We start from the raw sequence: 26,477 nt of genomic DNA on the forward strand, positions 1-26,477 counted from the left end.
TGCCTCAAAGCACACTGTGCGCTGTCTATCTTGCGTGCTGAACAATATCGTCTATTATTTAGTAACTATTGATATCTACTGCTAGCTAGTTTATTGTGATGGTGCTTTTTTTTTTCTATTATTATGTTGCTCTTTGTTGTTTGCTGTCTCCTCTGTTTGTTTTTGTTTTTTTTTCTCCATACAGGTGACCCAGGAGTTTTTTTTTTTTGTTGTTTGTTTTTTTTTCTCTCTTCCCCCCCTTCTCACCGTCTCTTCTCCCCTTTGGTTTTCTTTCTTTCTCTCCCCCTCTTTCTTTCATTCTTTCCCCCTGTCCTATTAAAAAAAAAAAAAATGACAAAGGATGAACTGAAGCTCCGCCATCACGTGATGTCACATGCTGCTGTTTCTGATGTCACTTAAAAAAAAAGAAAAAAAAAAAGAAATGCAAATAGATAGAATAAAATTATGCACAAATTTTGCACACAACAAAGTTATATGGTACTATTTACCTAAAAATGCAGCCCAGGCCTCAGGCGTTTTTTACATAACCATTTAAATCTATTTACAGAACAATCAGGTGTACTGCATCAAATAAGAAGGCACACAAATGATTTGTGTTCAGTATAAGACAGAGGAGAACAGCACAGGCCTAAACCAGGTCTGACAGCAGGAGGAGCATATGTCCAGTTTTCCATGTGGGAACAGCGTTTACACTGGACTCTGCCTTTGACGGCGTTTTTGGAGCAAATGTGACATTCAGCAGTATAACTGACACACAATACAACACAATAACTACACAACACACTAACTACAGCCTCCAAACACGCTAAATGTCACTAATGTGTGACATATGAAAACTCGCTCTCTCTCTCTTTTGCTCGCTTTCCGTCACTACTAAAAATGCCGTTCTCCCTAAATAACCAAGCGTCACATGTTGCCATATCATTTTTTGATTGGCTGACATGGTAAACTCTAACACCAATAGGGAAGGGGTGTTTTTTATTTTTATTTTTTCACGCGCAAGCGGAGAGTGGTTGCTAGCGCTGTCTGTAGAAAACGCCGTTTTTACCGTTCTTCCTGCTGTAAACGCCGCTGTTTTGTTCAGAAAAAAACATTATGTGTATTTTTTATCATAACTCTGGTTTTACGTGGCCCATCAACACAATTCAAGAACTGGTATATAGTCTGAAGTCCGTTACTTTCGACCAACAAAACAACCTGAAGAGCCGGTTGGGAGCTGAAAGAGCCGGCTCTTTTTAATGAGCCGAGCCGAAAGAGCCGGTTCTCCAACAAGAGAAAGAAATCCCATCACTATCTTGTGGCTGTGTCGTCTTAAATTGGTCATGTGATTTTGACGTGTCGGCGCATACGTCGACCGCAGAGGGTTAAGATGGAAAATGATCCAGGACACCAGAAAGTGGCCGAGTCAAAATCTGGACTTAAATCCTACTGACATGATTCTGCATGACCAGAACGATTGCGCTGGAAAACTCTCTGGTGTGACTGGGCCAAAACTCAGCGTTTCAAACACACTTATGACTAAAGCTAGACTGCAGTTCTTCCTGCACAGAATGGCACAAACAGCCTTTTTGGGGTCCATTTCTTTTTCACACAAGGCCAGGAAGACGTGGGTCTATCTATAAATGAAATCATCTTTTAAAAGCTGAATACGGTTTTTACTTTTACTTGAACGTGACGTCTCTTTTATTTTCTGTTGTTTTAGTAATTTGCCTTTTTAACAAAGCTTTGACCTGCCATATTTTTATTTGGCTGAATCAAAATTGAGATGAAATGATGAGGTTTACCCAGGACTGATACAGAAGTGCGGGCAGATCCTTCTATTACATTCTCAGGCAGATGTATCTCTGCTTCCTCCGTCAGCGGGCTTCCTGTGTACAGACACAACAAACGTCCAATCAGGAAGTCACAACTACAACAGAGTTACTGTTCAAAGTCACCAGGTGGCCTGATCTTCAGCACATATCGTTACATTTTGTGAAAGTAAAAGATGAAAATTTGGCACATTTTATGTACACAGTGCACTCCACTGCTAACTTTGAGCATTTAGGTCATTTCTTTATTTAAACTTTGTGACTGATGGAAATCATACCGACCTTTTGGACAAAGAAGCCAGTTGTACGTCTTTGTCGTCTCACTTCCCTCAGCCTGAAGAAAAGTATCTTTAAAATGAGTAACAATTTAAATTTTATGAGTAAAAATGTTTTTCTCGTCTCGTATTTATGACACTGACCTTCACTATGAGAGATTTGGTGACCACGTCGATGCGACCTCTGTCTGGTACGCTCACAACCTCATTATCGCATGACACATGGGACGCTACGGCCTCAGCAGACACAGTCACATTCACAGCCCCTAAAAGCAGCAGCACAGGTCACCTTCTTCGTCTCTCCATTAAAATAAAGGTTACCGAGGTTGTTTTACAGATTTTGTAGAAACCAGATGGAAATGTGTTGGGACAAAAGGAGGCGGTTAACTGTGATCACACTAGATCTACATCTAGATCTAAAGCTAGATTTAATGTTGGTTCTAAATCGAAGGTAAGATCAATTACAATTGGAAATTTTACTGCATCAGGCATGAAAAACATGAGCTGAAAAAAAAAACAGTCCAAAATGATGTCAGGGTTGCTGCTGAATCCTGCTGGAGGCCAAAGTACTGCAAATCATAAGATCCATTTAAGATTAAGAAGAAATCATTTGCATGGTAATGCAACTGCAAACAGTCTGTTCTAATGATACTGACCAAGGGAAGCATGCATAATGAATTGAAAGAAAGGTTTCAAAATGACTTGTAATTGGCTAAGACAGCTGCATTAAGTAAAGCATGAGGATGGAGGCAGCTGCTGCCCTCAGACTGGAGGTATAGACGTTCTGCCCCACTCCCTACAACCCCCACGTTTAGCCTTCCAAACACAGGGGTTATATTCTTGGTTTACCTGGATTTGCAGCTGCATTTGACTGTCTACATGTCCTAGCTCTACACTGCACACTCACTGTCGTCTAATGCACACACAGCTTTCTAAATTCCATGAATATAGCTTATTGGGGCTCAGATTCTCTCATTTCATTATGATAACTTATATTTCAGCAGTATTTCTCACATAGTGTTTTTGTAATTGCTCTTTATTGTTTTAATCTCATTTATTCTATTTAGCCATCTTATGTGGATTCTTTTTAAGTCACTTCCTGAGAGTTCACTTCCTGCTTCTGGGTGCTGCACTTGGGTCGTACTCAGCCTGCCACACAGCGGTTTCCTGGCAGTGTGGAGGACCAAAGCCTGATCCTCACCTAAGGCTGTTGGGATCATGGTCCACCTGAGGGTCTTGCGCTCGTTGGCACACAAACAGGATGTGTACAGATCACCAGAGAGAGGCGTGAGGGTGTAATCTGAGGACGGCCCAGGAGTGACAGTAACCTGTACGAGGAACACAGACATGGCTACATTTAAAGCTGAGTTCAAATGTGAACACATTTCTAAGCATCTAAACAAATGCACAAGTTTGATGTTATGAACTCATGATCAAAGTAGACCTTCATTTTACTTGGATACTTTAATCACTCCCTTCCTAATTGTTTCCCTCCATCTGTTTTCTTACAGCCTCCACACTAAACTCTGTTCTACAAGGTGCATGAGCGCACAAAGAAAGCTAGAGGAGGGCTGGTAGTGTAAAGACATGTGATTGGGCAATCCTGGTGTCTGTGCTTGCAGGTGAGCTTGCAGGTGTTGGTGAGCAGGGGCCCTTCAAGAACGGCCTGCATCCTGCATGGTTATATTGCCAAAGAAAAGATATTTTCTATTGTATTTTAATAACTATGATATAAATTTTGCTTAGAAAGTCATGTTTTCAGTATGGCTTTCCTTGGCTATGAACAGACATGTATCTAAACACTTTAATCATTCATTACCATGATGCAGCTGGTCAGGTAGTTAAAGACAGTCGCCCTCAGTTCAAAGTGCTCCCCCCGGATGATGGAGTAGGGCATGGTGAGTTCAAGGAAGAAAGGTTGGAAGACTTTCATTTCTTTACGAGGAGCCAAACCAAAACCCTGAGAGGACAAACAGAAAGCCTCCGTCTCCCAGGTGGTGATGGTGTCTGGGACAGTCAGGGACACCCCCCTTTTTCCATCGTCTCTGAAGCAGCAGATACACACAAACATATTCTGTAACATAATCAAACATGTTTTTATGTCTGTAAATTACTTGTATAACAGTGTAGTTACATCCTGCAGTGTGAATTACTTGTATATGTTGCATTGACAAAGCAAAAGAGCTCCATGTTGCTGATGACAGTGAAATAATATATCCCACAAAACTTTAAATATGACAAAACATCAGCCTGAAGCATCAAAACATGCTCAAGAAAAAACTCACAATTATTCTATTTTCATGTTTTTCATGTGTGCAAAGACACAGCAGAAAGTTCACATGGGTTTCTAAATGTGATCGTATAAACTTTTTAAAATGTAAAATGCACCAGATCTCTTCACAACAGATACTTACCCAACTTCCACCAGATCCCAGATCCACGTCTCAGGGAAGAAAGAGCGAGCTGTCACTATTGGCCCAGCAGATCCCAGACCACGACCAGAAGAATCACTACGATCAGGAACCATATCTAAAGAAAAAAAAGGAAAATAATTACCGGTTTTCTTTTTGTTGAATACAAAGAAAATTTGTATCAAAAACACAACGCAAACAAGAAAATGATTCACCATAGTAGTACATGGAATAGATTTCAGTTGAGCCATCATGGTATACTTTTCCTTTTAACTTGAGGCATGAAGGCAATCGAAAAAGCAAGTTTGTCGCCATCTTCAGTCCGACTTTCTAGATATTTCAGCAGCACACAAAGATCAGCAAAAACTGGTGCAACAACAAAAACTATTGTATTTACGTTATGTTTGACGGACTCACAGGTATACTTGTATTTTACCTGGAAAACTGCATAGGCGTCATTTTGCTCTTGACTGGGGTACGGCAAAACATATCTTTTTGGTGTCACATTAAGGCATTCTGTAGCATCATCAACCTCATACGGGATACCTGAGGATTTCTTGAGTGGGAGCAAGTCAAATATCTGAAAAGAAAAGTGCAGTTCAGCAAAACCTCCAAACATTTTTAGTCCTATGAAGTTTTGACTGATCTATCATGATCATGGTCACATTTGGTCCACATAATTGTAAACTCTTAAATGAAGTACTGGTGTAAATATTAGAACCAATTAGGTTCAAATGAACTGCTAGATTATCTAAGAAGGGTTCTTAAAAAATAAATAAATAAAAATGATGAAGTCAGCAGTAAGCCTCCACAGATATGAGGTGTTGTAGTTGAGGGATCTTACAGAAGTTGTACAATTTCTCTATAAACTGTTCGTTCTTAGTGACTTATATGGTAAGTGTTCTCCATTTGAAGCTGTCTCTGTAGCTCCTTTAACTCACCAAGTCTCACTTTTTCCAGGTTTTGCTGTATGTATAACATTAACAAATACTTGTGTATTTGAGCAGTTTTCATGTAAAGTTAAAGTCTTCTCAATAAAGTACAGGGAGTGCAGAATTATTAGGCAAGTTGTATTTTTGAGGAATAATTTTATTATTGAACAACAACCATGTTCTCAATGAACCCAAAAAACTCATTAATATCAAAGCTGAATGTTTTTGGAAGTAGTTTTTAGTTTGTTTTTAGTTTTAGCTATTTTAGGGGGATATCTGTGTATGCAGGTGACTATTACTGTGCAGAATTATTAGGCAACTTAACAAAAAACAAATATATACCCATTTCAATTATTTATTTTTACCAGTGAAACCAATATAACATCTCCACATTCACAAATATACATTTCTGACATTCAAAAACAAAACAAAAACAAATCAGCGACCAATATAGCCACCTTTCTTTGCAAGGACACTCAAAAGCCTGCCATCCATGGATTCTGTCAGTGTTTTGATCTGTTCACCATCAACATTGCGTGCAGCAGCAACCACAGCCTCCCAGACACTGTTCAGAGAGGTGTACTGTTTTCCCTCCTTGTAAATCTCACATTTGATGATGGACCACAGGTTCTCAATGGGGTTCAGATCAGGTCAACGAGGAGGCCATGTCATTAGTTTTTCTTCTTTTATACCCTTTCTTGCCAGCCACGCTGTGGAGTACTTGGACGCGTGTGATGGAGCATTGTCCTGCATGAAAATCGTGTTTTTCTTGAAGGATACAGACTTCTTCCTGTACCACTGCTTGAAGAAGGTGTCTTCCAGAAACTGGCAGTAGGACTGGGAGTTGAGCTTGACTGCATCCTCAACCCGAAAAGGCCCCACAAGCTCATCTTTGATGATACCAGCCCAAACCAGTACTCCACCTCCACCTTGCTGGCGTCTGAGTGGGACTGGAGCTCTCTGCCCTTTACCAATCCAGCCACGGGCCCATCCATCTGGCCCATCAAGACTCACTCTCATTTCATCAGTCCATAAAACCTTAGAAAAATCAGTCTTGAGATATTTCTTGGCCCAGTCTTGACGTTTCAGCTTGTGTGTCTTGTTCAGTGGTGGTCGTCTTTCAGCCTTTCTTACCTTGGCCATGTCTCTGAGTATTGCACACCTTGTGCTTTTGGGCACTGCAGTGATGTTGCAGCTCTGAAATATGGCCAAACTGGTGGCAAGTGGCATCTTGGCAGCTGCACGCTTGACTTTTCTCAGTTCATGGGCAGTTATTTTGCGCCTTGGTTTTTCCACACGCTTCTTGCGACCCTGTTGACTATTTTGAATGAAACGCTTGATTGTTCGATGATCACGCTTCAGAAGCTTTGCAATTTTGAGACTGCTGCATCCCTCTGCAAGATATCTCACTATTTTTGACTTTTCTGAGCCTGTCAAGTCCTTCTTGACATCTAATCAACTCTTGGTGGCACTGTCACTTGGTGTCCGCTCGCTCTGCGGTAGAGTATCACTTCCTGTTCCTGCTCGAACACAGTGGTGTTTCTGAGTAGCTTATTTGCTTAGCAATTTAATTAACAACTTTTAAATACATTCTTTTTCATAGTATAATCTTCACGTGCTTCATCCGAAGCACACTTTCTGTGTACTCACTACCTAATTTATAGCCAAAGTATTCACTCACTGTCTCTGTACTGTTTTGCTAGCTTAGCTTAGCTCGTAGCCGACTGGTTAGCACCATGGCTACTTCACCTGTCCCTCCTGCACTTTCTTGCTCATTGTGTCAGATGTTTAGTTACTCCTCGGCCTCCTTTAGCAGTAATGATATCTGTAACAAATGTAGCATATTTGCAGCTCTGGAGGCCAGGATTACTGAATTGGAGACTCGGCTTCGCACCCTTCATTCACCCATCGCTAGCCAGGCCCCTGTAGCTGGTGCAGCCGAAGATAGCGTAGGCCCCGCTAGCTGTTCCCCGGCAGACCCCAAGCAGCTGGGGAAAGAGGGTGGCTGGGTGACGGTGAGGAGGAAGCATAGTCCTAAACAGAAGCCCCAGGTACACCACCAACCCGTTCATGTGTCTAACCGTTTTTCCCCACTCGGCGACACACCCGCCGGGGGTTAAACTCTGGTAATTGGTGATTCTGTTCTCAGACATGTGAAGCTAGAGACACCGGCAACCATAGTCAATTGTCTTCCAGGGGCCAGAGCAGGCGACATTGAAGGAAATTTAAAACTGCTGGCTAAGGGTAAACGTAAATTCAGTAAGATCATAATTCACGTCGGCAGTAATGACACCCGGTTACGCCAATCGGAGGTCACTAAAATCAATATTGAATCAGTGTGCAACTTGTCGGACTCTGTAGTTTTCTTTGGTCCCCTCCCCAATCAGACCAGGAGTGACATGTTTAGCCGCATGTTCTCCTTAAATTGCTGGCTGTCTGAGTGGTGTCCCACAAACGATGTGGGCTTCATAGATAATTGGCAAACCTTCTGGAGGAAACCTGGTCTTGTTAGGAGAGACGGCATCCATCCCACTTTGGATGGAGCAGCTCTCATTTCTAGAAATATGGACAAATTTATTAAACCCCCCAAAATATGACTATCCAGAGTTGGGACCAGGAAGCAGAGTTGCAGTCTTACACGCCTCTCTGCAGCTTCTCTCCTCCTGCTACCCCCCCAAAAACCCATCTCCATAGAGACTGTGTCAGCTTCCAAAAAGACAAAAAACAAACTAAAAACCAGCAACAAACAACTTAAACATAAACAATCACAAAGAAAGAACAATACAGTATCCACATCTGAACCTAAGAGTAAAACAGTGAAATGTGGATTATTAAATATTAGGTCTCTCTCCTCCAAGTCTCTGTTAGTACTGTGATATTATTCTGTTATCATATGTTACCTTATATATGTAATCAAAGTAGTTGAATTATGATAACAGCTGTAGGACGTATATTATCCTTTAGTTTAGATGGTGTGCTGTGTATGTAGTCTAGTTCTCATTATACTTTTGAGTTAACAGAACATATTCACAGATTAGTTCATTAGATAAGTGTGCATCACTCTGTATCTTTGATCTGCTGTGAATGTGTTACACTGTTTTCTTGACATGCTTTACAGTTGAATCATAAAAAGAAAGATTGTTCAGGAGACTCTGCGTCTAGGGCAGAAGAGATAAACTACATTCCATACCCCCACCTTTGTAGGAAGACAGGGAGCCGAGGTTATAACTTAGGCACCGTAAGAGAGAAAGCATGTGAATGTTTGGGCTTTTACGACTAGGTGGGGGCCATTAGCGGCTATAAGAAGCTGAGTAACACGTCACCATTTTGAGACTGCTGTGACCCTCTTCATGCATGTCTCCCCATCATGATGGTTCTAAATGCTCTTTGTGTTGAATTGTATGGAAATAAATGATTGTTGATTGAGCATTTATACACCGAGTATTGTCCTTCCTTCAGCCCAAAGATTAAAAGAATTGGGAGATTTCAACAACTTGGTGCCGTGTGACCCGGATCTTTGGTGTGCTGAGGATGTGCAGATTTGGCCTTTGGTGAGATCGTGAGGCAAGGTGAACAGAGGACCGGTCCAAAAATAAAAAGGTAAGCACAGCCTGTTGTATTATAAATACCAAATGTGCATATTGGGCTTTCCAAATTAATCTGTTCACTGAGTTACACGTATTTTCACATTAAATTTGTCGGTGTCTGGTTTTTGGTGCAAGATACTAACAACATAAGTTGAGGCTGAATTCCAGTGTGTAAGATAAACTGCTTCTACCGAGAAACTAATAATACACTACGTTGAGCTAGTTGCAGTAAACTGCTTCTACCGAGATACTAATAAGACACTACGTTGAGCTAGTTGCAGCCCACTTTACCTTCCACATTTAATTTTGTCGAAGACTGGCTTCTGTAGCAATAATGCATTAGAATCTCTTGGAGACGCGGCCATCAGTCCAGTACATTGAATAGAGGTTTTGAAGTGGTTTATGGTGTCGGTTAAGTCCTTGTTCATGCGGCCATGAAATTAGTATAGAATTGAGGAAAAGCAGATGCTGACTCACGGTGCAGTTGAACGCTGGCAACGTGTAAAAGCGAAACACGTCCGTAGGTTTGGTTTATGATACGGCCGTGTTCCGGTGGTGCGGCCGTGAGTACAGCAGTGATTGGTGCTGGTTTCAGTACATTGAATAGAGGTTTGACGGTGGTTTATGGTATCAGTTGAGCCTCGAGGGCTGCGGTCATAAAATAATAAGTAAAATTTTACTTGCCATGAAATAAAGATAAAGCAGAACCTGGCCTATGGTATCAGTAATAACTTCAGGGGACGTATGCATCACCTTTACGATGCGATTTTGCCCCGTTGTGGCGGCCATAAGCGCAGAGAAAGGGGTATTTTGGTCTATGGTGCAGTGTGCTTTAAAGAATTCTAACAGTTGAGCTCAGAGGTTTCTGTGTAAAACTCCCGCTGAGGAAAAGTGCTGTGTGTGTGTGTGTGTGTAAGGCGCTCTGGGTGTGTGTAAGGCGCGCTCTGGGTATGTTGTCTGTGTGTGAAGCGTGGAACACAGTGACAGTGACGGTTGATGTGTCTGAATAGGAGGACATTAGTGCGAAGAGAATGCTTTAAGATCAAAGGTTGACGCCTAGTGTACCTGTGGAAACTAATTTTGTTCATGGTGTGGCGCCCCTCCTGGTCGTGGACGCGTGGCCAGGCCCAGCGGCGTCTGGATGCTAAGGTGGCAACTTGGGAACTGAGGACTCCCGTATAGCTACAGAAATAACCCTGGGTAACCACCGTGTAACCACGGGTTCACATTTAATCTGGACTAGAACAAGAGAATGCTTTCACATCTAAGGTTGAGTTCTATCATAGGTGAAATATAAAAAGGTTGAATTCCTCGTCTCAGTGGTTGAAATTGTTGTGTGCCTGTCCCCTGACGAGTGTGAAATTAAATAAAGAGGGAATTTGGAGCCACATAGAGATAGACGGGCATAATTGGGTGTATTACTCTGTGGTGTAAGCATTTAAAAATAAAAATAAAAAGGAGAGATAGTAAGAGGTGTGTAGTGGAGAATTATGGAGGAGTAGAGAGAGGAATGTGTTGGGAGACTGGCGTGCAGTTTACGCTGTCGAGGTAGGCGGGTTGCCTGCTCATCTGTTTAACAGTGATGAAAATGAAATTAAATAAATCTCTTAGTGTGTTAATACAGGAAGCTGCGGACCTGGACCAACTGCCCCCACAAGCACAGCGGCCGAAGCAAATTATAGTAATGGAAACCACACTCAGCACGAATCAGCAGCTGTGGAAAAGACAGCAGCTAGCAGAGAATTAGAGGAGAAATTAAGAGAAGCTTTAACACATAAAATTGGGGCCAACAGACTTGTGGAGGTTGGGAAGGCGTCCGGAGCATCACAACAAAAAGGTGAAACAAAAAACACACACAAGCAGAGTAATGTGATGATCGGGCGGCGAAAAGGGCGTGACCGAGACAGGAGGAGTAACTGAGGTCAGAAGGCACCTCAGAATGGACAAAAAACACAGAAGAAGATGCAGGTTTCACCTGCGGTGAGCATCGACACTGGAGAAAGGACTGCCCCGATTGGGGTCAGAACCAGGACGGACTGAATTTTGAGCAGCAGCAGCAGCAATGGTCGCAAACAGACTGAAAAGGAGGAGGGCAGGACCCCAGGGCATGCTTCAGGCCGTGGTTTACCCAGAACAGCAGAACAGGGAAGTGATGAACACACACACACACACACACACACACACACACACACGCACACACACACACACACGGGAATGCTGATTCACTGAGAAGTGATGCACACACATACACATGCACACGCTTGTGCAATGAAGAGTGATCCACACGCACACACACATATACACACGCACACACACATACACGCTGATGCAATGAAGAATGCTTTGCTTATGCTGATATGCAAAATGCTGCACACAAACATCCCAATACATAATTTTATGAGGAGCCATTGATTACCATTGATTACGTAGAATGTGTTATATGTCACCCAGAGGGCATTTATGTAGATTTTAGGAATAAGGTCTAAAACGGTTTGGTTATGAAAACAATGTCTGTGCGTGATGTCTGTTTATGGCTCAAGGCCTTGACTGAATTCTTTGCTGTGCTTCACACAGCCCTGATGAGGAACAGTGGCACAGAGTGAGGATGATGAATTAATAGTGTTAGGTTTAGGTCGGAGTACGGCATTTTCTGTGATTGAGTTTTAATTCAAGGAGGAACAAAAGGTGTTACGGCACCTGAGGTTCCTATTCCCACACAATATTGTCCCGGCAGGAAGCAAAAGTTCCTGTGAATTTCTGGTTGATTTTTTGGTTTTGCTTAGCGCTAGCTTGATTTTATCAGTGAGCTTTGGCTTGTGTTCTTTCTCGTAAGCGAGAGAGGGATAGTTTTATGCTTGGACATGTCTGCAACGGGCCCTAGTTTGTGTTATTTTAGTAGTATTTTGTTGGTTATGTCTGTTTTCGTTTTTGTTACAATGCACTGAGATAAGAAAATCTGAGAGGTGTGATCCACCGGTGGTGATATGTTGATATTTTGTGAGTCCATGATTTAACAATCAGCTCTTTAAACCAGGCCTGAAAGATTGAAATTTAAAGCGCTATGAAATATTCTTACAAAAACAGTTGCAAAGTGTGTTTCTCCATGATTGTAATTGGCTTGAGAGAAATTCACTTATATGGGACACTGATCACATGAGAAGTCCTGAGTCTAAAAGGATTGCAGCGAGTCAATCCAGAATAAAAGAACAAAGAATTGTTTTCCTTTTAAAATGATGACGTCATCTTGCTGGGGATGGATGCTCGAATAGGTTGCGCGTGAGACTCCATTATCAGCAAAATCTGGTATGAATGTGTGTGGATGAATGCATGTGACTGGACTGTGATGGACTGACGACTAAAACTAACTGACTTGAGACTGAGACAAAGACTGCACCAACTTGAGGATTAGTAAATGCCGACAAACAATTCACCCAGCCGACAAGAGAAGGGTGGATGCTTCGTTTTGTTTTGTTTTGTTTTGCTTTTGCAGGAGCAGGAGGATAAGAGAGACTGGAGGAGGAGACTCTAGCTTCACATAAGTATGAACTGCAGACTTAACACTTTGGTTGCTGATTCTGAGTTACTGATGTTTGCATTAAGAAAACTGTGCTATATTAGCTGTGTTTTGATTAAGGTATCATGTTATATTATTGGGAATGCCAAATGCTACAGTGGAGAAAACTTTTGATGTCACTCATGACTGGAATATGTTACTATTAACTTAGGCCACTGTAAAAAAGTCAATTAAATTTTATAGAGGAAAATCGCCAAAACCTTAACAATATCTATGAATGACTTGCCATATTCGAAATAGAGATATGCAATAACAAACATTGGTCCACGTGATTTAGGTTCTCGCTTGAAATAGTAAGTTATTAAAAGTAGAATATAACCGACAGGAACATTTGATAGGATGTGGTACTGAAAAAGAACAAGAGCAAAGTAAATAAAGAAAATATTGTGTTTAGTTTGGATAAATTCAAATTAAAATGTACCATTACACTCAGAGGATCAATATGAAATAAAACATATGCAAAATTTGTATGAAGTACATGACTGATAACTGTTCTGTCCTGAGCTTTTGTTTCTATAGTACCCACTTGACCACACCAACAGTTTTCACACCAAAGGAGGGTAATTGCGAATATTTGTGGGAGGAATATTACTAAAAGTGGGAAAGCTAAGCCCTGAGGGGGATGATAACGCCATAACTTTTACTTATGATAAAAATTCTTCAAATTTTGACAACAAGCATAAAATTTTCCAAAACATAGAGACAGAACAGAGTTCTTAATTTTCTAGCTCCAATGAATTGACACATGGGAGTGTGTCAAAAAAGGGGGGAATTGAGTCCGAACATCAAACAATGGTTTTATGAACATCTTATGACTTTATTTGTGTGTTTAATAATTTAGCTATGGTAAAACTTAAGCATATAATGTGTTAGACTTAGAAATGGTTCATTAATTTTTGATTTCTTTTACACACACATAGATTATGATTAGAATAAGTCCCTGGGTCAGAGAGTCCTGAACATAATATTTTAAACCAAATTTGAATCATTAGAACAACAATGGATAACAACATTAGATTATCAAGGCTAGGGAGAGAGGTGTTTTGGTTTTATGTCTCTTGCAGAGAAAGGAACAGACACCAGACGGGGACACGGAGATGCGGATCCTTTACAGCAGAGACAGATGTAGGGACTGCCGAGACAGGAACTGAGGTCAAGTGTCATGGCGTTTGGGCTCCTGGAGAAGATGGATCCCATAAACACAGCAATAACCATGAAGGGGTTGGCGAAAACCAGGAACACCAGACCAATGAGGTTCGAGAGACTCTTGGTAAAAAGGGGGACACGGTGGTGAACCCAAAACACACAGATCTTTGTTTGAAATCGGGGCAGAATAATCCCCAGAACTGTGCAATGACTAAAGAGTGGTCGAACCCCGGAGGTCGAAGAAAGAAGCTGAGAATCACCCAACTGGAAGACACTGGTAGCTGCAGCAATACAAATAAAGGTTAAAAGCTCCTTAGACAGAGGTTCTAGTCTAAGTACATTTGAAAGGTATAAGGTGGTATTAAATGACTTAATAATTGATCAACAAATTTATTTACTCTGCCTTACAGAAACCTGGTTGCAGCAGGATGATTATGTTAGTTTAAATGAATCAACACCCCTGAGTCATTCTAACTACCAGAAATCTCGAAGCACAGGCCGAGGGGGAGGTGTGGCAGCAATTTTTCACACCAGCCTATTAATTAATGAAAGACCAAGACAGACTTTTAATTCATTTGAAAGCCTGATGCTTAACATTGTCCACCCCAGCTGTGAAACTCAGAAACCAGTCTTACTTGTTATCATCTATCGCCCACCTGGGCCTTACACAGAGTTTCTGTCTGATTTCTCAGACTTTATATCTAATTTAGTTCTGAGCTCAGATAAAATAATTATGGTGGGTGATTTTAACATCCATGTAGATGCTAAAATGACAGCCTCAACATGGCGTTTAATCTGTTATTAGACTCAATTGGTTTCTCTCAAAATGTAAAAGAACCCACCCACCACTTTAATCACACTCTAGATCTTGTTTTAACATATGGCATAGAACCTGAACATTTAACACTGTTTCCTGAAAACCCTCAGGAAACAGTTTCAGTCAGGTTTCAGAGCTCAGCATAGCACAGAAACAGCTTTAGTGAAGGTTACAAATGATCTTCTTATGGCCTCTGACAGTGGACTCATCTCTGTGCTTGTCCTGCTAGACCTTAGTGCAGCATTCGATACTGTTGACCATAATATCCTATTAGAGCAATTAGAACATGCTGTAGGTATTACAGGTACTGCACTGCAGTGGTTTGTATCATAGCTATCTAATAGACTCCAATTTGTGCATGTAAATGGAGAGTCCTCTTCACACACTGAGGTTAATTATGGAGTTCCACAGGGTTCAGTGCTAGGACCAATTCTGTGTACTAGGGCTGGGCCATATTATACCGTTCACGGTAATACCGGTATAATGTTAGGCAATGATAGGAAAATGAAATATCGTGATAGAATATGAGTAAAACGCGCATGCACAGTGCCTTTGTTTTCATACGCACATGGCCGATTGTTGAGTGAAACAGATGAACCGGAATTGGTTTGTAAAAATGGTGCAACTTCAGTGATGTGGAACTGGTTTGGTGTTTGTCCGTCAGATACACGACAAAGCACATTTTTTTGCAGAAAATGCAAGCGGCCGTCGTTATTGTCGTATTTGTCGGACTAAGATGCTCTTAAGTCTTGGAGTAATCTGGGTCCTAAACTCTGTATGCTTCTGGTCAAACAAACACTGCAGCATCACTGAGAGTTAAAAACTGTCTAAATTCTTTCATCTTTAATAAAACGAACAGCGTTGCTGCTTTACCAGGTGTAACTATGAAGTTTAACTTCCAGGCATCCATGAAAACAAAATTTATTACATTTAACGGAGTTAGAAGTTAGCAGGAAGCTAGCGGAAGTTAGCTTGCTAGTTTAGCTAGTTACCTAAGCATGACATAGCATGTTCTGACTGAGAGATTTCTGAAAAAATTAAAACGTACAGCTCTGCTATCACTTCCAACATAAATGAAAACAGGAAACTAATCAGCAGTGACGTTTGTAGGGTTACTGAAGTTGGGCTAGCTGGTATATAATGATGTGCTACGTGATCGCTAGCGACACAGCTATGTTAGCATAACATAAACACTGAAGCTGGAGGACGAACACTAACACTTTTCCACTTATAAAAGTTAACGTGAAGGTTCTTCATGGTTAGAGACAAATGCAATCGCATGGCAGGATGCTGTAAACGGACCAAACTTCAGTCAGGAGAACAACTGAGATAATCCATCCACAATACGAGGTTAGTCATTAATATATGATCGGGGCAATCGTGGCTCAAGAGTTGGGAGTTCGCCTTGTAATCGGAAGGTTGCCGGTTCGAGCCCCGGCTTGGACAGTCGGTTGTTGTGTCCTTGGGCAAGACACTTCACCCGTTGCCTACTGGTGGTGGTCAGAGGGCCCGGTGGCGCCAGTGTCCGGCAGCCTCGCCTCTGTCAGTGCGCCCCAGGATGGCTGTGGCTACAATGTAGCTTGCCACCAGTGTGTGAATGTGTGCGTGAATGGGTGGATGACTGGATATGTAAAGCGCTTTGGGGTCCTTAGGGACTAGTAAAGCGGTATATAAATACAGGCCATTTACCATTTACTGCAACAACATGGGAATAGAATAGAGCAGCTGCCAGAGAATTCAACATTAATGAATCAATGGTACAGAAGTGGAGGAAGCAAGAAGAATGAGTTTAATAAAGTTTGATTTATCTGGCTGCTTTGTTTCGCTTAATGTGCGTTATAATCCCGTGCACCGAAAACTACGTACTGTACACTGCAGTTTAATGTTGCAAAGCACCTCTTTTTAACTTCAGTGGATATTATACATATGCTATACATGGTTATGCTCAGGATATGTCAGCCCATTTCTACTGGAAATGCCTTTTGGTTAAACTTTCAGCAAGGAATTTGCATTTGCACTGTTACATTTTTATAAAGCTTTAATGTACATAAAAACCAGCTTCTTGTTTAAGTGAAAATAAATGGAAGGTTGTCTTTTTGCGCTAGTAATGTTGTGGAGTTGTATTTTGTCTCGCATCAATTATATCGTCAGTTATATCGTTATCGCAAATTTTCAAATATATGTCGTGATAAATATTTTTGGCCATATCGCCCTGCTCGACTGTGTACATTATACATGGTTCCCTTAGGCAGCATCATTAGAAGACATAGCATACATTTACACTGCTATGCAGATGACACCCAGCTCTATCTGTCCATGAAGCCAGATAACACACACCAATGAGTTAAACTGCAGGAATGTCTTAAAGACATAAAGACTAGGATGGCCGCTAACTTTCTGCTTCTTAATTCAGATCAAACTGAGGTTATTGTACTCGGCCCTGAAAATCTTAGAAATATGGTATCTAACCAGATTCTTACTCTGGATGGCATTACCTTGGCCTCCAGTAACACTGTGAGGAACCTTGGAGTCATTTTTGACCAGGACATGTCCTTCAACGCACATATTAAACAAATATGTAAGACTGCGTTCTTCCATTTGCGCAACATCTCTAAAATTAGAAATATCCTGTCTCAGAGTGACACTGAAAAACTAGTTCATGCATTTATTACTTCCAGGCTGGACGACTGTAATTCATTATTATCAGGATGTCCAAAAAACTTGCTGAAAAGCCTTCAGCTAATCCAAAATGCTGCAGCAAGAGTCCTGACAGGGACTAGAAAGAGAGAGCAGATTTCTCCTGTTTTGGCTTCCCTTCATTGGCTTCCTGTTAAGTCCAGAATTGAATTCAAAATCCTGCTCCTCACATACAAGGTCTTAAATAATCAGGCCCCATCTTATCTTAATGACCTTGTAGTACCATATCACCCTATTAGAGCACTTCGCTCTCGCTCTGCAGGCCTACCGTATTTTCACGACCATAAGGCACACTTAAAAGTCTTAGATTTTCTTCAAAAAGTACGGCGCGCCCTATAGCGCAGTGCGCCCTGTGTGTTGTAAGGAGGACGTAGTAGAGAACACCATGAGAACGCTAAAGGGTGAAGTGTGGGCATTGATCGTATATACCGGACAATCGCACATACCTGTATAAAAGGACAGGTATGTGCATTATGTGGAACATCGTTGTTTTAACAACCCTGAAAATGGCAAAGAGACACGCTTATGAAGCACAGTTTAAACTGAAGGCCATCAGCTATGCGGAAGAACATGGAAATCAAGCAGCGGGGAGAGAATTTAAGATTAACGAATCGATGGTTCGCAAATGGAGGAAGCTAGAAAACAAGCTCCGGCAGGTCAAGAAAACGCAGCTGAGTTTCCGCGGACATAAGGCGAGGTGGCCCGAGTTGGAGGAAAGACTCGAGCGGTGGATCATCGAGCAAAGAACGAGCGGGAGAAGCGTTTCGACAGTCACCATTCGGCTAAAAGCAGTTTCACTAGCTGAAGAGATGAACATTGAACATTTCCAAGGAGGTCCGTCTTGGTGCTTTCGTTTTATGAAACGGTGCCATTTTTCCATCCGGACCAGGACTACGGTAGCGCAGCAACTTCCAGCGGATTATAAGGAAAAGCTGGCCATCTTCCGCTCCTACTGCAGCAAACACATCCAGCCCAGCCACATCACTGACATGGACGAGGTCCCGCTCACTTTTGACATCCCGGTGAGTCACACTGTGGAGAAGAAGGGGACCAGCACGGTAGCGATACGCACAACGGGGTATGAAAAGTCTTCTTTTACTGTTGTGCTTGGCTGCCATGCTAATGGACAGAAACTGCCGCCTATGGTGATTTTTAAGCGAAATACTTTGCCTAAAGAGAATTTTCCAGCAGAAATCATCATTAAGGCAAATGAAAAGGGCTGGATGGATGAGGAAATGATGAAAGAGTGGCTGAGGGAGGTGTATGTAAGGAGACCAGGTGGTTTTTTCCACGCATCACCATCGCTCTTAATCTGTGACTCTATGCGTGCCCACCTCACAGCCGATGTGAAAAAACTAGTGAAACAAATGAACTGTGAGCTTGCTGTCATTCCGGGAGGCCTGACAAAGGAACTCCAACCGCTGGACATCGGTGTGAACCGCCCGTTCAAAGTAAGGCTGCGAGCGGCCTGGGAGTGAACCTGGAATGTTTGATGGAGATTTAGCGCAGCTGTTCAATTCAGACACAGAGGATGAGGACTTCGATGGGTTTGATTGATGATAAAAATGTGAGTACCAAACTTTGTTTTGCTCCTGCTTTATTTTTAAATATGCATACTTGTATGCTTGTGTGTTGTTGATGATGACGATTACCGGTAATAGAAATGTAAGTAAGGTACCGAACTCAGGTTTGCTCCCGCTTTATTTTTAAATACGCATACGGTACTTGTATGCGCCCTATGATCCAGTGCGCCTTATGTGTGTGTTAAATACAGTAATGGCACACATAACTAAGACTGCGCCTTTTAGTACAGTGCGTCTTATGGTCGTGAAAATACAGTACTTGTTGTTCCTAGAGTATTAAAAAGTAGAATGGGAGGCAGAGCCTTCAGTTTTCAGGCCCCTCTTCTGTGGAACCAGCTTCCAGTTTGGATTCAGGAGACAGACACTATCTTTATGCTGCAATAGATGTAGGCTGCCGGGGGATTCCCATGATGCATTGAGTTTTTCCTTTCCAGTCACCTTTCTCACTCACTATGTATTAATAGACCTCTCTGCATTGAATCATATCTGTTATTAACCTCTGTCTCTCTTCCACAGCATGTCTTTATCCTGTCTTCCTTCTCTCACCCCAAATGGTCGCAGCAGATGGCCCCGCCCCTCCCTGAGCCTGGTTCTGCCGGAGGTTTCTTCCTGTTAAAAGGGAGTTTTTCCTTCCCACTGTCGCCAAAGTGCTGCTCATAGGGGGTCATATGATTGTTGGGTTTTTCTCTGTATCTATGAAGCGCCTTGAGGCGACTTTTGTTGTGATTTGGCGCTATATAAATAAAATTGAATTGAATTGAATTGAATTGAATTGAATTCTTTTGACCCATTTTGCCACAGGAAAGGACGTTGCCTAATAATTATGCACACCTGATATAGGGTGTTGATGTCATTAGACCACACCCCTTCTCATTAAAGAGATGCACATCACCTAATATGCTTAAGTGGTAGTAGGCTTTCGAGCCTATACAGCTTGGAGTAAGACAACATGCATGAAGAGGATGATGTGGACAAAATACTCATTTGCCTAATAATTCTGCACTCCCTGTAGACACTGACTGGCAGGTGATGCATTTACCTGACTATCATCACAGACACATGCATTTGTAACCTTGTATTTTTTTATACCAGTTTGTTTTTAGACAAACTCAGCATTTGACTGTTTAAAACAGTTCAATGTACGACTGCCCAGACGTGAGCTGCTGGTAACTCACGACACTACGGGCTCTGGAAATAAGGGATGTGTCCACCTCACTGGTGTTAATATCAGCAGTTACCTTATCTGCATCCAGAGTCTTCCCAGGCTCCTTGATGAGAACGCTCTTGTCGATGGCGCTCACACCACACAGAGAACGTGGCAGGGCCGTCACCTGCATGTTGGTCTCTTCACCTGGGACGGCTGAAGACGGTGAAAACTCCACTGACACCTGACACACACAAAACACCCGTAGAAGTTTAGTGACTGTGAAAACTCCCCACTCACTGCTGGCTAAATGAGCTGCTTCACTGTGGTGAGTGACAAATCATGAGTCCCATGTGATGGCTGTAGCCCACGTTGGACACTGTATGAACACTGTGTCAGTGTTAGATAGGTAGGACTTGCATCATCATTGAAAAAGTGCTTGTATAAATGGGAGTGAGCGGGTCATGAGGTCATATAAAGAAGCAATTTGAGTCCTCAGGTAGAGTAGAAACAGCTGTGCAACAACCAGTCCACAACAACCAGTATATGCTAGAAATCCTCAGGTGATTTAGCCACCTGGAGATGACTTTGATTTGAACGACATGGCATGACTGCAGACGCCAAACACACAGCACACCTCTAGAATTACACTCACCTTGTTGCTGAAGCATTTGTCAGTAGAGAAGTCAGCACTGTGGGCAATTACATCCTCACTTGGCAGGACGGCATAAGCCACAACCTGGAACTCTGGAGCCATCTCAGGAGACACTCTGACTTTAAAGGACACCTGGCCCTCATTCACTGAAACACAGGTCCAAACATGCATCCACAGATCAACAAAACAGACCAACGTCAATGCTTGGCTGTGGCATTTGTGGAAATATGGGAATATTACCTGATCTGTCTCGCACTTCAACCTGTTTTTGTCCTTGCATGGTGACAGCTCCTCTGGACAACACCTGGAAGACAGAAATCATTTAAAAACAAGAATGAACTAGCACTGATATCTGTGGACATCAATGTGTTTGAATTAAAAGGTTAAGAGACATCCAGATTCAAGGGAAGCAAATTTGGATGTCATCAGCATAACAATGAAAGGGAATGTTGTATTTCCTAAATATAGGAATAAAAATAATAATAATTTTAAAAAAATTAAATGAATGAGAGGTAAAACTTGAGGGGGTAGGGACAAATAAGTAAATACTTCTGCCTACTCCTTTTCAAACAAATAGTGGAATGATATTTTGTAATGGTTGTGAAGGCACATGTTTGAAATGTTTGAAATAAAAATGAACTGAAATGAACTGAAAATAAAAAAGGCAGCATGTATGAGGAGAACAGAGCTGGACCCCAAACAGAGCCCTGTGGCACACCACAACACACAGGGGCAGAGGAAGAGGGGCATAACCCAAGAGTTCTCTGACAGGTATGATTTAAACCATGATAAAACTGAGCCTTTAAGACCAACAACGTGCTTGAGTCTCCATAAGAGAATGTTGTGATCAACTGTGTCAAAGGCAGCAGTCAGATCTAAAAGGACTAAAACAACAGAACAACCTGAGTCTACAGTTATAAGAAGATCATTAAAAACTCGTAAAAGTGCAGTCTCAGGACAAGATTTAAAACCAGACTGGAATGCTTCACAAATGCCACAAACATCTAAAAAGGTCGGACGTTGCTTGAGAACAACTTTTGCCAAAATTGCGGACATAAAAGCGAGTTTAGAAACTGGCCTGAAGTTAGAAAGAACATTAGGATCAAGACTTTTCTTCTTAATGATGCCTCTGATGTCTTTTTTGTTGTGAGATTTGAAGATTCGTGTGCTGAGGTGTTTTTTCTGTTCTCAAACCGATCTCCCTTTAAGGGCTCAGTCTGGGTGGGTCTTTTTTCTCCTCGTCTTTCCTCGTGTATTGGGTATTTCCACTGTTCTACCTCTTCTGACCTGTTGTCCCCATGTGATGTTTGTGCAATGTATGTATGGCTGGAAGGGTAAGATGGCGCTGCAGTGCTGGCAGCCTTTAACCCAATTTCCTTCTGGATCAATAAAGGTCATCAGTCAATCAGTCAAAAGTGCAGGGGACACAGGAAAAGCACAATAACTATAATGAGGGCTAAAATACAAACAACTTTAACTGAGAGCAGAACCCAGATGACTAAAACTAAGAAGGCCTAAGAATTTAAATACTTAACAGAGAGAGAAAACTAAGGATATCATGACCAAAGGACTAAACACTGAGGCTAATTACTAAGCTGACAGAAAATGATGAGGGACAAAGCACAGGGACCAGACCTGAAGTCTGTGGAACCAGCTTCCACTTTGGATTCAGGAGACAGGCGCCCTCCCTAGTTTTCCTTTTTGCTAAAGCATATAGTTTGGGCTCGATCAGTATTTATGCTGAAATAGATTGAAGCTGCTGGATTCTCATGATGGACTGAAAGTTTCTTCTTCAATCATGATGGGCATTACAACAGTACTTTTTTAGCAAACACACAAAAAGTCTGGTCATGTTCAACTTTGTAGTAAACCCAGAGATAACTCACCAGATAAATGACATCCACAGACCCCGGAGACTCTCCCACTATAGTGTAGTTGACTGATACGTCTTCTTCTGCATCACAGGGAGCTGGTTTATCCTTCTTCTGTACCTCTAGAGAGCTGATTGTTTTAATATCGGGAGAAGACGGCTGGGACATGGATAATGTGTGAAATCCCCTGTCATAGTATGCAGTTCTATATCCTGGGTAGCCCACTGTTGGTGTCAGGCTTGCCTAGTTGGGGATAGGAAACAAAAATTTAAAAACTTGATCTACAAATAACATTGGACAACGAGGCTTTATAAGCAAGGCAAAGGTGGAGGAAGATGAGTCATAAACTGTTTCAGGATTGCAGCTTCCTACTGTGGGAGGTATTTGGACATTTGCAGCCTATCAGAAACCAATTGTGGCTTCATGCTGCTGTCATGGCTGCATTAAATTACACATTGTTTCCGTGTGTCAGCTCACATGGAGTTGGATATCCTGGTCAAAGTTATCAGTGCTGAAAGAAAATGAGGCCACACCGTTGCTGTCAGTTGTCAGATTTTGTAGTGAGCGTGCTTGCCACATTTCTCCCGTGAACAGGTAGACCGGTGCGTCACAAACTGGTGTATTATTGTGGTACACTGCTCTGACCTGTTGAAGAACACAATGCTCTATCAATGGAAAATACAAACAATTTAAATGTGCTTTGTACGACAAACTGAGCTGAAAACAACATGTTAGGCTTACTTTTCCTTCCACATTAGATCCCCGTTCCCAAACCTTGGGCACGTTAATAAAAGACACTTTTCCAAGGACGTAAGAAATCGTGACTCTCTTCTCTTGAGGGAGTGAAACACCTGAATGTAAAAACGTTCATGTTACAATCCTGTGAATGCCTTTTTGGTTAAATACACATTAATGTGTCATTATAAAGAAATAAAAAACCTTACCTGTTCCCTCTTCTTCAACTTTGGCCCTGATATCCAGAACATCTTCAAGCACCTTTTGGTCTATTTTAGTAAAAATTGACATGTTGAAGGAAACAGTTGCACAGCCAGTCTTGTCTGCCTGGAAAGAACAATAAAGAAAGAAAATCACTGATACAAGAATAAACCAAAATTAGAATCAAATCTCATTCACAGTCTAATCTATAAAATATATTAAATGTTCAAACTAGAGATAGCACGATACCACTTTTTTATGTCCGATACCGATATCATAAATATGGATATCTGCCGATACCGATATGAATCCGATATAGTGTTTTTAATCAATAAAACTTTTTTTAATGTGTTGCTGCATTTTGTATAAGTTCATACTCAAGTTTAAATAAACAACAACACTAAAGCTATTCTGTTATACCTGTATGTAAAAAATACACTGCACCCAAAATATTTCATAGTTCAGCAAAACTGATCCTCAACAACATCCTCCCTATTCTGGTATTTTAAAGAGTACTTTAAAATAACACCTCATGATGCTTAATCGACGTAATCAACCTTAATTTGATGCAGTGTGAAAGAAAATGCACAGAAATCAATTATTTTTCAAGAATAATTAAATAGATTCAACATCTTTCTTCAACAGAACTGCAGACTGCACAGATGGTACCTTCCCAAAGGAAAAAGTACTACAGCTTACTAGGGTATATTAGACTTAACAGTTACTATATACAGTAATGGACTTCTATACATTTTACATCAAATTAAAACTTTGGGTGTCAGATAATTATTTATTAAAAGCTAGACATTTTAAATGAGAATAAGAAAGAAAAATATGTCTTTGTGCCCCCTTTTCCCTGTTAATGCCCTATCGGCCCCCCTGGCTAAACTTTGCTAGATCCGCCCCTGCACAGTTACAGCCGTCAGCTACGTAGAAAAAGATCCTGGTGTAGAAAGTAATATTAAATAAATTCTAACAACAGCTGATCAAGCTTAAATGTGCTGCTGTTGTTCAGCCGCTGGTTTCCTCTTTCTGGTGCAAAGTGGGCCAAAAACAAACAAGAGAGACGGACTCGCGACAGAAAAGCCGATCAGCTGATCATTGATCAGTTTCATGATTGAAGTAGCAGCAGGAGAGAGAGAGAGAGAGAGAGAGAGAGAGAGAGAGAGAGTCGCTCCATATATCGGTTGTTAAGCTTAACGCGGGAATGCTTTACAAACATTCAGAGATGAACTTACACACTTGGTTTACTTCTCTCTGGGAAAACTTCCCCGGAGATAAAATGCTGGTGAGGCTACAAATACACACAGCCGCTCTATCACGTGAGCACACTGCTCCAACGTGCTTCGGTTATGAGCCGAGTTACGCCGTGTCGCAAGTTTTGTGAGGTGCTTTTTTGATATTTAGGATGCCCTCTGGATTACATTTTTTATTTCTCACTGATATCCGATCCAGTAATTTAGGTCAGTATCGGACCGATACCGATACGTAATATCGGATCGGTCCATCTCTAGTTCAAACTATGATGAGTCATTTAGAATTTGATGCAAGCAATATAGTATGCAGGGTGGGGGGACAAAAGTCTGGAGGGGTCAGTTGTACTAAACATAAACAGCTGAAGGAACATTTTGCAACTGATTATGTTACCTGGCAACAGATCATTCAGATAAATGTGTATACTACTTCCGGCGCCCCCCGTGTGCGGCAGCCTGTTACAGCAGCTCTGCTCATTCTGAGTTTCTTTCTTTCTTATCTTTTTTCTCGTAATTTTTTTTTATAACTAACGTATTAGTAATTAGACTCTGCAACCATGTTCTACCGTTTTGTACTAGTCCTGGTCGTTTTTCTCAGTTTATTTCTACTTTTTTCACCCGTGTCTGGGGTCCCAGAGCAGAGATCCTTTGTTTACAGTAAGGATCAGCTGTTAGCGCTGCGTCCTGCAGCGGTACTGCCGGCGGACAGACCCGATATTCCCAGCGAGCTGAGGAGGAAAAGACGGGGGTGTCGTGCTGGGAAGGAGCGCCGTCGCCCGAGGAGGAGACGTTATCGACCATCTCTTCCTTCTGTAATTATTGGAAACGTAAGATCTTTGCCCAATAAGATGGATGAGCTCACGTCGCTAACCTGGTCACAGAGGGAGTACCGGCAATGTAGCATCATGATGCTAACGGAGTCGTGGCTAACATCGCTAACTCCGGACACAAGCGTGACACTACCGGGATTCCAGCTGCTGCGAGCGGACAGGACCAGAGACAGCGGTAAGAGGAAAGGAGGGGGACTGGCAGTTTTTGTGAACGACAGATGGTGTAACCCTGGGCACATCACTGTAAAAGAGCAACTCTGCAGCAGAGACATTGAGCTGTTAGCCGTTAGCATGCGTCCGTACTACCTGCCCCGTGAGTTATCGCGATAACAGCGTATGTCCCCCCCTCGGCCAACGCGGATGCAGCCTGTGACTCTCTCCACTCTGTGGTCAGCAGACTGCAAACACAATCACCGAGAGCCCTTCTCATAATATCAGGGGACTTCAATCATGCCTCACTGGACTCCACACTGCCCACCTTCACCCAGTATGTGACCTGCCCAACCAGAGTCAATAAAACACTGGACTTACTGTATGCCAATGCAGAAGAGGCATACAGTTCATCACCTCTCCCTCCCCTGGGCAGATCTGATCACAACCTGGTGCACCTTGTCCCTGTGTATGAGCCCTTAGTGCGCAGGGAGCCACCAGCCACCCGCACAGTGCAGAGATACAGAGTACAGAGTCAGAGGAGAGCGAGGAGGCTCTTAAGGATTGTTTTGAGTCGACTGTGTGGGAGGTGATTTGTGATGACCACGGTGAGGACATCGACAGCCTTACTACATGCATTACTGACTATATAAACTTCTGTGTGGATAACACCGTACCTACCAGGACTGTACGGTGTTTCTCCAACAACAAACCTTGGATTACCCCAGAAATTAAAACCGTCCTCAAGCAGAAGAGGAGGGCCTTCAAATCCAGAGACAAAGAGGAGTTGAAAAGGGTGCAGAGA

The 26,477-nt window shown here is 42.1% G+C and overlaps 1 protein-coding gene across 1 annotated transcript in view; it reads right to left on the minus strand.

Annotated features, from left to right (window-relative positions):
* The window catches only part of LOC146577978 (alpha-2-macroglobulin-like), a 69,715-nt gene that overhangs the window by 24,327 nt on the left and 18,911 nt on the right, over nucleotides 1-26,477 (minus strand). The window contains exons 9-23 of the mRNA XM_085256123.1: nucleotides 23,448-23,565; nucleotides 23,245-23,354; nucleotides 22,981-23,148; nucleotides 22,519-22,746; nucleotides 20,873-20,936; nucleotides 20,633-20,778; nucleotides 20,072-20,221; nucleotides 4,934-5,077; nucleotides 4,713-4,827; nucleotides 4,501-4,615; nucleotides 3,906-4,131; nucleotides 3,288-3,414; nucleotides 2,231-2,352; nucleotides 2,094-2,145; nucleotides 1,785-1,868 (exon numbers count right to left, since the gene is read on the minus strand). Of these exons, the coding sequence (XP_085112249.1) occupies nucleotides 1,785-1,868; nucleotides 2,094-2,145; nucleotides 2,231-2,352; nucleotides 3,288-3,414; nucleotides 3,906-4,131; nucleotides 4,501-4,615; nucleotides 4,713-4,827; nucleotides 4,934-5,077; nucleotides 20,072-20,221; nucleotides 20,633-20,778; nucleotides 20,873-20,936; nucleotides 22,519-22,746; nucleotides 22,981-23,148; nucleotides 23,245-23,354; nucleotides 23,448-23,565 (1,969 nt within the window). The remainder of the gene's footprint in view (nucleotides 1-1,784; nucleotides 1,869-2,093; nucleotides 2,146-2,230; nucleotides 2,353-3,287; nucleotides 3,415-3,905; nucleotides 4,132-4,500; nucleotides 4,616-4,712; nucleotides 4,828-4,933; nucleotides 5,078-20,071; nucleotides 20,222-20,632; nucleotides 20,779-20,872; nucleotides 20,937-22,518; nucleotides 22,747-22,980; nucleotides 23,149-23,244; nucleotides 23,355-23,447; nucleotides 23,566-26,477) is intronic.

Source organism: Mchenga conophoros, linkage group LG3 (assembly GCF_057382185.1).
Source record: "Mchenga conophoros isolate Kocher_MC1m ecotype Shallow Benthic linkage group LG3, M_conophoros_male_GT1.1, whole genome shotgun sequence".
NCBI lineage: Eukaryota > Metazoa > Chordata > Actinopteri > Cichliformes > Cichlidae > Mchenga > Mchenga conophoros.